Source organism: Mytilus californianus, unplaced genomic scaffold (assembly GCF_021869535.1).
Source record: "Mytilus californianus isolate M0D057914Y unplaced genomic scaffold, xbMytCali1.0.p SCAF_5, whole genome shotgun sequence".
Classification (NCBI taxonomy): domain Eukaryota; kingdom Metazoa; phylum Mollusca; class Bivalvia; order Mytilida; family Mytilidae; genus Mytilus; species Mytilus californianus.
The window spans coordinates 29,456,661-29,469,514 of NW_026262701.1; the positions used below are offsets into that span (position 1 = coordinate 29,456,661).

At 33.1% G+C, this 12,854-nt stretch overlaps 1 protein-coding gene across 1 annotated transcript; it reads left to right on the top strand.

Moving 5' to 3' along the window:
* The first annotated feature begins 395 nt into the window (after positions 1 to 395).
* Positions 396 to 12,174, top strand: LOC127702595 (uncharacterized). The gene is made up of 3 exons (XM_052206873.1): positions 396 to 776; positions 3,691 to 3,837; positions 11,777 to 12,174. The coding sequence occupies exons 1-3, from the start codon at positions 524 to 526 to the stop codon at positions 11,923 to 11,925; spliced, it is 549 nt and encodes a 182-aa protein (XP_052062833.1). The 5' UTR covers positions 396 to 523; the 3' UTR covers positions 11,926 to 12,174.
* Positions 12,175 to 12,854: the final 680 nt, after the last annotated feature.

The following is a 12,854-nucleotide window of genomic DNA, read 5'->3' on the forward strand; positions in this document are numbered from 1 at the left end:
ACATATTGCAGTCATTGCATCTTTATAACACTGTGTAATATATACAGCTGAGTTAACCTAGATAAATGAAAGTAATCCCATTCCAATGTCTCGATCCATTAGGAAATATAAAGTATAGTCCAATTTCCATATAAAACTGTTTCTGAAATTGACTTAACAATAATTTTCTCATAAAAATGGAAATTTAATATTTGTAGCCTTTCAGATTGTCAACTTAGACCGAATTCTTATGTCCTGATATTCATTTGCAATTTACTAATTTTGCTTTTTTTCTATTTTTTGTTTTTGTTTTTATTTTGCGATTTTATATATATATATCTAAGAATTCGATGATCTTCGCGATCTAGTAAACTCTGCGTATTCACAGTGTTGACCTTTCGTCTTTGACAGTTAATGGTATGTGCACACGACAGTTTAAATGACTGTGTATATTATTGTGATAGTGTGTATGTTTCTTTACCATCGATCACCTGGTAATTTCCATTACGCAAAGAATTTCTAAATTTAAACATTTGTACTCGACATGGCATGTCCTGAAGCATGGTTAAAACTCCAGCCAGTGATAAAGATCGTGTTTGTGTCAACAATTGTTGCTTTCTGTTCATTAATTCTTGGATTTGCAACACCAGTATGGGTGTCTACGAGTGGTGCCATTCAAATTCAATTGATTGATTGGGAAGGAACGCATTCGGGAAATGTCGGTATGGATCATTTGGGATTGTGGCAAGCCTGTGGCGGTGGCGTCGGGTGTATCAACTTGGTACACGATATGCCAGGTAATACATATTTGTAGGAATAATGAGCTATTTTACATTTTACCTGTACATTGGTATTTTGTTTATTTTTTTATATCATGTTTACTGTTAAATTCCTCAGTTAAATTCCTTTGCTTCGTTGATATTGCATACACTGTGACTTAATCTTTGTTCTCTTGCATAGAACTATGAAGTATGAATACACTATTTATGATAGAAATGCTATAATTAATAATTTATCAACCTGGCTGATAAATTATTAATTAAAGCATTTCTATCATTTTTGTCAGCAAATTAAAGTTTCGAATAAAAGGCATTTAAACCATAAAAAATAAGGATTTTTATTTTTGAATATTTATCAGTGATGATCCTCAATATCTAGTCAATATAAAAAAGAAGATGTGGTATGATTGCCAATGAGACAACTCTTCACAAGAGACCAAATGACACAGAAATTAACAACTATATGTCACCGTACGGCCTTCAACATTGAGTAAAGCCCATACCGTATAGTCAGCCATAAAAGGCCCCGAAATGACAAATGTAAAACAATTCAAACGAGAAAACTAACGGCCTAACTTATGTACAAAAAAATGAACGAAAAACAAATATGTAACACAGCAACAAACGACAACCACTGAATAACAGGCTCCTGACTTGGGACAGGCACATACATACAGAATGTGACGGGGTTAAACATGTTAGCGGGATCCCAACCCTCCCCCTAACCTGGGGCAGTGGTGTTACAGTACAACATAAGAACGAACTATAAAAATCAGTTGAAAAAGGTTTAACTCATCAGATGGATACAAATAGAAAAACATCTAACAAAACACAGAGCGGACGAAGCCGGTAACTTGTACACCACAACAGCAAAAAGACACTAAGTACAGATCTGAGAGTACTCGCAGTTACTGACAGCTAGTTCAACGCCAATAACAACTAATAAAAATAATCATGCATCCAAGACTAAATTATCAATCATTACACATCCAACATCCAATGGATTTAGTGTAAAGACGTCATAAACAGTCAGAGAAAAACATGACCTTGTGCTATGCCAAGATACAGGTATCGACAGATTGTAGATCCATAAATCTGCATATGTATATAACAATAATATTAAGTTTGCTTTTATTTAACTGATAACAAAATCAATATTAATACCAATAAAAAACAATATTCAAAGATCTAAATAAATTACAGCGTTGAATTGGTAACCTTTTTAGAATAAGTTTATTTAAAGGATCGATAAATTTACCAGGATCATTTCTAAACAATCTAATTAAAATTAGTTCTCCGCACCTGCTCCTCATTTTCGTTCGGTTGTTTATATGTCGCGCGTGGGAGCGCGCGACATATAAACAACCGAACGAAAATGAGGAGCAAGTGAAAAACAACCGAACGAAAATGAGGCAAGTGAAAAACAACCGAACGAAAATGAGGCAAGTGAAAAACAACCGAACGAAAATGAGGAGCAAGTGCGGAGAACTAATTTTAATTTGATTGGTTTCTAAATTTCCGGGCACGGTAAACAACATCTCCGTAAAAATGAGGATGTGCTATCCCGTTTGAAATAAGTTTTCTACAGGTACAACCAAACTTCAAAACCAAATCTTTATATGAATGGAAGAATTAAGTAAAGGTTTCAAGTATAATTTGTGGTAACAAAATCCCTGACTTAATAATTTACCAGTAATACATAGATTACGTTCATTAAAATCCAAAACGTCACAACAGATCGAACGAGATGAGATATATAAACACCGTTAGATGGTGCCAAAGGAACATCACCATCCAAAAAAGGAAAATTAACAATAGGGTACGAAAAATCGTCCCTTTTGTCGTAAATTTTAGTGTGGATTTTCCCCGTGTAAAACTGAAATCTAAATCTAGGAAAGGACAGTTATTACCATTTACATTTGATTTATTTAAAGTAAGTTCTTTTGGGTAAATTTCGGCAGTATATTTAGAAAATTCTTTATTATTTAACAAAAAAATATCATCAAGATAACGGTAACTGTTTATGAATTTATCAATTAAATGCAAATAGACGGGTCTTTACTGAGTTTGGTCATAAACTGTGATTCATAACATTACAAAAACAAGTCTGCTATTAAAGGGGTGCATTAAGTGCCCATAGGAATACTTACAACCTGTCGATAAACTTTGTTGCCAAATCGTACGTATTATTCAGCAGAAATACATGTTAAAAAATTGTAAGCAACTAAAGATCTATGACAGAATGTGAAATAATATTAAGTCATTAAACATAGAAAGCAGTAATCACAGGCACTATCAATAAAAATAAAACATGGGCAAACGGAAGAACTGTGCGAGTTATTTCCGTTGCAGTAGCAAACCATCAGATCTTCATAGGATCTTGCAGATTTCTAAGGATATGCTCATGCAGATATAGCTTTGAAATTGTTTGCAAAATCAAACAGGTGTTTGACTTCGAATAACAAAATTATAAAAAGAAGCTACGGGTTAACGGCCTGGCAAGGGAAGGGGAGGTAGCCGCAGCAGACAAGGCGAGTCTAAAAAAAACACCATTTTACCGATTATTTGAAAATGTCACAACAAATTATGATGGTTTTATGATCAATTTTATGATGGTTGAATATTTCAATTGATTGACAAAGTTTGCTGTAATGTATTCTTCTTCAAAATATTACCGATGAACTATAATAATTATCTTTTACATTCGGTCCTCTGTCATCAGAGTTCAATGGAAACCTTTGACAAATTTGAAACAACTTAAGTATTTTAATAAAAAGGTACCAATTTTGGTTGGTATACGATGTGTTGCGTTTCTTTTGGCACTCTGAATATTAAATGGTACTTGACTCTAGTAAATGTATGTTTTGTAAAATTGGATCATGTTATTTTACAGTCAAGTTAATCGTTTTAAATTTTCTTTTTTTAATTTCAGGATTTATAATTGCTTCCAGAGTTTTTGCGTGTTTCAGCCTAATTGCAGCGTTTGTTGGCATCGCAATGGTGTTTTGGTTCGCTTGTGTATCAAAAAGTGACAATGGACGACTTCTCATGCTGTCGATGATAATGTCTTTTGTTACTGGTATGTTTAAATTTATTATATGTTGATAAACCATGAAGTCTTTAATATAGATATATGTTTGCTAAAAAAATAATCACAGAGTAAAATACTGTTTCAACTGATCCCTAAAGTAACATACATAAACCTGTCCAGCTTCAGCAATGGAAAATCAAAATTCACCAAATATTTTTTTTAAAATATTTTATGCATTTATATAACTTCAGCACAGTGTCTTTATAAATACGAATATGATTCTTAGTTACAATGTTAAAATTGTTGCTCCCATGGCCTAAGCATATCTTTTTTAATTTACCATGGCACTAAAATAATTTTCAACCGCTTAAAAATATGATAAGACTTCCTTTACGCTTGAGATTATAAGCCTTCAAGGGAAAAGTAGAAACCCCCAAAATTGTCATTGCTGGAATAAAATTCGGTCTTCATCAAACGCTCTCTAAACATCGAAAACAAAACAATTACAGTTGTCATATATATATGCATGTTTTCAAAGCAATTGCTTTCATGCTATAGCGTATGGCCATCTTTGTGACCCAGACCAGAGACTCTGTCCAGATCAAGCCAAATTTGTTTTTGGCAGATTCCTGGTCTGTCATTCTTAAACACCTATGTATGATTTCGAATGCAATACATTGATTGAAACTGTTGAAAAACATTAGTGGATTTGAGAAATTTCAACATGTTCTTATAGATGTAATTTTGTATGTAAGGGGACAACCGTTTGACTATCAAAGAACATAGAAGTCCGAGTAAAAAAATGCATTTTTATACCTGCGTTCTTGAGATGTTTCAACAAAATATTGAACCATTTCAGTTGTTGATTTGATATTGAAAATTTGACTGAATTATCTCCTATACGGTTTTATGTTGTTTAATTCGTGTTTCTTCTTTAAAGAGGTCAAGTTGCTCCTGTTCATTCATGAAATTATCGTTCATTCATGAAATTATCGTTCATTCATAAAATTATCTTAAAATCACAACACACGTTATAGTAATGTAATATTATCTCGCATTATTTGTTTTTAATTAAAAGTAGCACAGTTTACGCCAATTAATCTAATTAAAATATAGATTTCGTTATACTACATATGAGTATAACGAAATCAGAGATCTATATTTTAATTAGATTGAGTTTACGCGTTCTAATTACCCTTACAATGTTTTAATACTTCCATGAAATAACTAACCCGAATAATTCAGTCGTTATATTCCACTGCTCTACGAAAATCGTCAAAAAATCATTCGGAATTAGCTCGGGATTTACCTATCTCGATAACATTTAGCTATTAACTGATTGGCTCTCTCTCACAGAGAGCACCAATCAAAATCCTGGATTCGTGACGCGTTTTTATCGTATAAAGAGTTAAGGTAGCACGGTAGTATTTGCATTCCAGAATTTAGGTTGCTCTTTTGTGTACCCTACTTAAGTCAATGTATCTGAACATTATGATTGGACAAAAAATAAAGTATCACTGAACTGAACATACTTTCCCAAACTGAGGGATGAATCAGGTGTAGAAAAATATGAAATAATTTTACATACAGATGAAAATGAATTTTTGAGAATTTTTAAAAATTTTGTATTCACTGCACGATAAAAGACCTAAAAGCACCAGTGGCCTTAGGTTCTTAAAGATAGCAAAAAAAGTAAACGGTCATGATACATATTCAAATTCATTTCTGAATAGTAAAATGAAAGTACTTCAGTTAACTGTGAATGTAGAATTTTTGGCAGTGTTAGAAAGTGGTGAAAATTCTAAAAAGGCTATCATTATCCCTTATGGGCCAGGAAATACTACCGTGCCACCTTCAGGCCCTCGCGAGTGGGAGAGTCGATCACGGGGAGGGCCTGAATTATTCGGGTTATGAAATAACTGGCCCTGTTGTTGATAATGATAGACTCAACTCTGTAAACAAATGATAATGACAGTGTCAAATGTCATAATAGCCCTAAATTAATGATTACCTGTAATCTAAAAATAGACGAACATAACTGACCTTGTAATTTTGTTTGCGCAAATAATTTTGCGGAACGAAACCTGTGTTAAAACACATAACAATAAGTTCGTTTTCCTTTTTTGTCATAATTCCGAAATAGTAAGATTCATCAATCATCTTATAGATGCAATGGATCCGCCCAAAGATGCCGAATTAAGAGTAAGAGATATTCACAAACAATTTGGAATTCTCTTGTTTCATACATTGAAAGAAAAAGTTCGTCCATTTGGATATCAAAAACGGGAATGCATCACAAATGATGAAACCGATATCCTCGTCTTTCCAGTGGACGAGTCTACTTCGTTATTGACACAGATCTGGTAAAGTCGACCTGTTTGCAATTTTATTTCACATGTTTTCGATCTTGAAGATCATTCATTTTTATTCACCATGTTTCTATTAAATCAACGTGGAGCTGTTTTTTTCTTGTTCGTGAAATGCCGATTTAATTTCATGTTCCCCCTTTTCGAAATTATATGACGCATATCAGCTGAGCAATAATGTCAATAATGTCATTTCACGAACATATCAGCTGAGCAATAATGTTAGGACTTAGATGATGACAAAGTAGCATTAATAAAATATTTTTAGTAAGCTCAAATATATATATATTTTTTACATGTTTATGTCTTGTAAGATATTTTTTTTCTTTTTTTTCTCCGACTGAACGGACTCTTTCATGTGAAAAATCAGTAAACCAACAAATTAAAAAACTCTGGCCTTAGTGATGAAATTGGTAAAGCGTAAGCCAGTTCGAGGTTAATCGACAGTTAACGTGCATTTCATGAAAATTTCAGAAGCTGGTCCCATCTTCAAAATCTTTAACCTTATGTATGCATGAATGATTCTTATTATGAAAAGAGGGGCCTCGGTGGCCGAGTGGTCGAAGTAGTTACTACTGTAATCACTAGCCAGTCAACACTGAGGTTGTGAGTTCGAACCCCGCTCGTGCGGGTGCACTCGACTCCAATCTTAATTGACTAGTATTGTCAGTTTTCCTATCGAAGGTCGGTGGTTTTCTCCGGGCACTCCGGCTTCCCCCACCAATAAAAACTGGCCGCCACGAAATAGCCCAAAAGCGGTGCTTAAAAGTGGCGTTAAAACACCAAAAAATCAAATCAAATATTATGAAAAGAAAACTATAGTTCAGTAGAACATTCGCGTCACGAAAGTTGAAATCTTCAACTGAATGGTTAAATTTAAATCAATTATGATATAATTAAAATTAAAGCAATAAAGATGATGAAGCCTGGAAATTATTGCCCAGTTATAAACACTCTACAAGGGGATAATCTATTATGATACAAGGGGATAATCTATTATGATTTCTTCGTGAGTTATATGTTTCCGCAAATATATTTGCCTCCACCGTTAGCCTGGTAAACCCTGGGAAATGTAAAACATGGTAAAAATTACTTTCTGCTGGATAAGTCTTAATTATTGATATAAAGTTAAAACATCCTTACTTCTGTAGGAGTGGTCATATAACTAAAATTGTCATAGTTCATCATCTTAATTGTTGAAATAAGTTACAAATGTTTTTCAGTTCAGCATCTTGGTATTTATGTATTAAATAATAGTTCATTAGGTATTCATCAAGTTTTCAAAAGTTTGTCGTTTCACTCTGATGTAGTACTGTTCTGTAGTATAGTTCAAATGTTCTAATAAGCATGCAAAAACTAACTATAAAACTATCTATATGAAAACTTATATACATTCCATGAATTTCAAATGACTTTGCCCTAAAAATGGCTTTATTTGACTTTCACTTTTCATATGCGATTTTCATTTGCACAAATTTGATCACATTTCACTTATCACTAAGTGATTGCGATCCGTAATACCTTAATTGCACTATAGCTAATTTCTTAGTATTCTGCATATCAGAATATTTCATTTCAAAGGCTTCAGAATGCGCTATGATACTCTCGATATATGACTCACATATTTAGCATATACATGTATACCTATGTATGACTCCACTAAATATTATGAACTCTACTATTGCTTTCACTCAACAGAACATTTGATGCACAAACTACCAATAAGACACAATGAAATCTTCCTATTCCATATATCACTGAGAATAATGTACAAAAGTTCAGAAGATAGATGGTTAACTAGAATAAGTAAAGATAAGCGATATATGACATAAGATGAGTTATTATCTCCTAATTTGAATAAGTTGACTTTGTTCCTCACAATATAGGTTCATTTGTTTCATTCGTATTCTAACAGCTAGGCAATGCTGCCTGTTCTGAATTTTTCTCGTTTTCATCTTCATCTTCGTCTTCGTCTTCGTCTAATGTTTGTCTTCATGTTCATGTTCATCTTCATGAATATTTTTTCTCCAAAGGACAGGTCTTCTACACTGAAAAAAAAGTTCCTTCCATAGTCCGCAATGAAAGTAGAAGGTCACCTGTATCGACATATTTCAGCAGTCTCTTGTGACTAAACAGGGAATTACAATGCATCTTGGCAATCTATCCACGCACAAAGAAACATACTTAAATCTGCTCTCTATATAATATCAGGCATCTCTCAACTGTAGAAGGAATAACAAAATCAGGAACAAATACAAGTCACAATAAATCTACTAATCTAAGTTAATAATGTTCCTGTATCCCAAAACTATTTACATGTCCAACAATTTACAAGTCAAATTCTCCCTCATAGTATATACGTACATAGCCTTGATATATATCATTGTCATCATCATCATCATCATCATCACTGTCCTCTGTTTCACTTGTAGTAGTTTCCATTTTATCTTAAATTTGGTCCTGGACTATTATGTAAGTGTCAATACTGAATGCCACATACTTATAGTTTAAACTTTAGTTTTGGTCCTCCACCATTATGTAGGAACGGTGTTTCCCACCATTATGTAGGAGATACGGGGGTATTGTCTTGGTTCACTAACTCACATATAAAAGGTACTCCATTATATAAATAATTGTTTATTAAACGTTAAACAAGCATCCATAATAGTTCATATGATAAAGGTTTACAATAATCATGATAATATATATAATTCCAGAAATAGATTTTTCTATGACAAATAAAATTCTCAAAGTGAATCAAAACTCTTAAGACCTAACTCTATAATTAATTTAACTGACCCTTTAGCCTATTACTTAATATTCTAAATTTATCTTATGCATCAAACCTCTGACCTTTTAATTACCAAATAGAAATGCTGAATTAGATAGAACATATTTATCTAAGAATCTTTAATGTCTCAAGTAGTGGTCAATATAACATGTGAAATAAACAATTAATTACAATTAATTACTTTTCTGAACTACTTCTACTAAAGATACTAAAATATTGTTTACTAATAAAACTAAGCATGCAAATTCTTTCATCTTCAACATGAAATAATCGAAATACTGAAAAATCATATACAATGTTACTTTTAAAATTGTTATAAATTTACTCTACTATACTTCTCACTACACAAGTCTCCTGTCTATTTTAATTCTTATACATGTGGATGAAAAATAAAAGTCACAAAACATTAACTTGGCAGCAATTGCTTTAACAGCCTTTAAGGCTTTGATTACTGATTAACATGGTAAATAGATAAATAAGCAGTATATTGTTCACAATTTAACATTTCATTTAGTATATGGTTTTGTCAAACAATCGGACCTAGTAAGAAAATACACTAAAAGTTACTGCGTAAAACACGGGAAATAAAACAGGATGATATCACAGAGGCGTAGTGCATGGGGCCTCTTTCTGTAATTTACCAAGCTTAAGATTTATTCTTCTGGTGTCAAAAAGAAAAAAAAAGATTAATTATATCTTAAATGCCGTGGACACCAAGCAGGGATGATACTTTAAAAACCGATTTATTTGGTTTTAACATTTCTTATCTAGTAAAGATAACACTGCATCATTTGTTTTTTTTTTGTGCACCCAAAAAGATTTATAACTGAATACCTTTTTCCAATTTATTTGTGTTCCTTTTTACAACCCGTTTTTATGCCCTCGCCGTAGCGGAGGGGCACTAAGTTTTACCCTTGTCTGTCTGTACGTCCGTCCGTCCGTACGTCCCGATATTGGTTACCGTTCTCTAACTTTAGTTTGCCTCAACCAATTGTTTTGAAACTTATACACAATGCTTATTACCACAAAACACAGTTCAAGTTTGAATTTTGGTGGCGTCACTTTTACCATTCTAGAGTTATGCCCCTTTACAACTGGAAAAAATGTTGAATTTTTAGTTTCCGTTCTCTAACTAAAGTTTGCCTTAACTAAATGTTATGAAACTTATACACAATGCTTATTACCACAAAACTCAAATTAAGTTTGAATTTTGGTGGTGTCACTTTTACCATTCTAGAGTTATGCCCCTTTACAAATGGAAAAATTGCTGAAATTTTTCGTTTCTGTTCTCTAACTTTAGTTTGCCTCAACTGAACGTTATGAATCTTATACACAATGTTTATTACCTCAAAACACAGATCAAGTTAGAATTTTGATAGCGTCACTTTTACCGTTCTTGAGTTATTAGATATAAGAAGATGTGGTACATGTATGAGTGCCAATGAGACAACTCTCCTTCCAAGTCACAATTTGTAAAAGTAAACCATTATAGGCCAAAGTACAGCCTACAACACGGAGTCTTGGCTCATACCGAACAGTTAGCTATAAAGTACCCTTTATAATGTCGTATGCAAGCGGGGGCATCATCTGTGTCCCATGGACACATTCCCCATTTATTTTTTCTTTTATTTGGAGGAGAGAAAATTCAAAATACCCTACACGTTCCTTATTTTTTATATACTAGTAATAAGTTAGACTTAACAGTGTGATAAAAAAAATGAATACTCGTCTTTATTGTTCGTATTGGGGTTAACTGATAAAAAATTAACCTTTATTTTTGATAAAAGCTTTTGAGGACTTTTATGAAATTATTTTTGAATATAATAGAGAAAAAGGCAGATGAATTAATGTAATTCGAGATAAGTATATTTTGAAACAAATTCCAGGTTAGTTATATTTTGAAATGTGAACACCTGCTTAAAATTTCTTTCTAGTTTGTGGAAAATCAGAATGTTTTTTTGTTTTCACGTGAGGACACCAGTCTTGACAATATTTTTCATTCACATTTTTCTTGCAAACCTTCCGTTTACCTAAAAATAATCAAACAAAATCATCAGGGTATATACGGGTAACCTTAGACATTGCATATGTTTTTCTTTTCAATTTTGCAAATGGAAATGGTTAACGAAAATCACTCTAATTGTTTAAATTTGAGTCCTGTATGCAAAACCAATATCAAAAGTATTTTTAGAGTTATAAAACAGTGTCTCTTCGTTTGAATTGCAAAATATATATCAATAAGACAGGTATGAACACATAGTATGCTGTTCTGGATTGTCTTAAAAATCCTACTTGACAATAATGATTGAATAAAATCATCAGAGACTATTTTCTGAATCACCAAATTTTATATTTTAAAAGACACTATTATTAGACACCAGCCATAACCAACTGCATATTGCAGGAAAAAGCATCACGTTTATTACAACACAACCAGTGGGCGGATCCAGAATTTTTGAAAAGGGGAAGGGGACGTTATTGACTAAAATGAACAATGAGGCGAAACATTCTTTGGACGATTTTATGCTTAAAAATTGATATTTAGCATTCAAAAGGGGGTGTACGCCGGCCTCTGAATCCACCATTTACAACTAGTAGTTGTCGATCAAAAGCTTTTATTGGTGGAGGATGCCGGAATGCCAGGAGAGAACCACCGACCTTCTGCATGAAATCGTAAGCTTGTATATTCTTCAAAAATTGATTTTAAACACCACCGATACTTTTGATGCGTTCGTTTATATATTCATCGACGTGACGAATTTGTAAAAATGAAAAAGAAAATATATAACAAATTGAATGATTTACAGTATAATCTTATCTGATTTTTCAGGAGCATTGATAACAATTACTGTTGCCATATTTGGCGGAGAAGTAAAAATTCACCTGAGTTTTTCTTTTGCCATGATGTGCATTGCCGCTATTTTGTATACTGTAAATGGCGTACTGTTTCTTGTGTACATAGGCACTGGAAGGAGATGATGATATGAAAATGAGTTGTTGTTCTTGAGATGAGCATTATTTGAAAGTTGTTGTACCTTCCTGTTTTTTGTTGATGTACAATCATTACGAAAAGACTGTTCTGAGCGGTGCTGCATTCCAAGTCAAGCTATCCAAACAGGATTATTGCATTGAATGAACGAACTAGTAATATATACCGGTGTATTATTTATGCATGTTTATACGCAAAATAATCATGTTTGTTACAATAATAATAAAAATGTTCCTGTTGTTACTAGTTGATGAAAGCACATACCATTAAGCAAAAAGTAGTTTGACACAAATATTGCGGATTTTCAAAAATAAAGTAATATATATTATACAGACCGTCTGTGGCCTAATATGGTACATGTATATACACGCTTAGTAATTTGTCTATGGAGCGAGAGCGTTGCATTCGAGCTCCCATGTATATACTTGTACCGTATTAGGTCAATGACGGACTTTTAACCAGTCCTACCGACTGTCTTATACTTACTGTAACAACAAAACATGAGTATCTATATTATAACAGATGCTGTTTTATACCTGGTAACCTCCTAGGTGTTCTCGTGGTAGCATGCCCGCCTCGAGTGCGACATGCTGTGGGTTCGACACATGGCCGTGTCAAATCGAGACTCGAAAACTGGTATTTGCTGCTTCTGTGCTTTACACGCGCTATTTAAAAATAGGAGGAAGAGTAAAAACTGATCGACCGGAGTCGCAATAATGTGTTCGGGTATGTCTTCCTGTGGACTGTTTACTTATGAATTATAGCATCATGCTCAAATGTCGGTCTTGTACAAAGCAGGGTTTGTATTCATATCACATTATCATTTTTCTCATTCTGAATATGCTTTTAATTTGCCGCGTTAAACAGCCATCCATTATCATCATCTTGCATCTGGCAAAGTCATCAACGAAAACTTTTG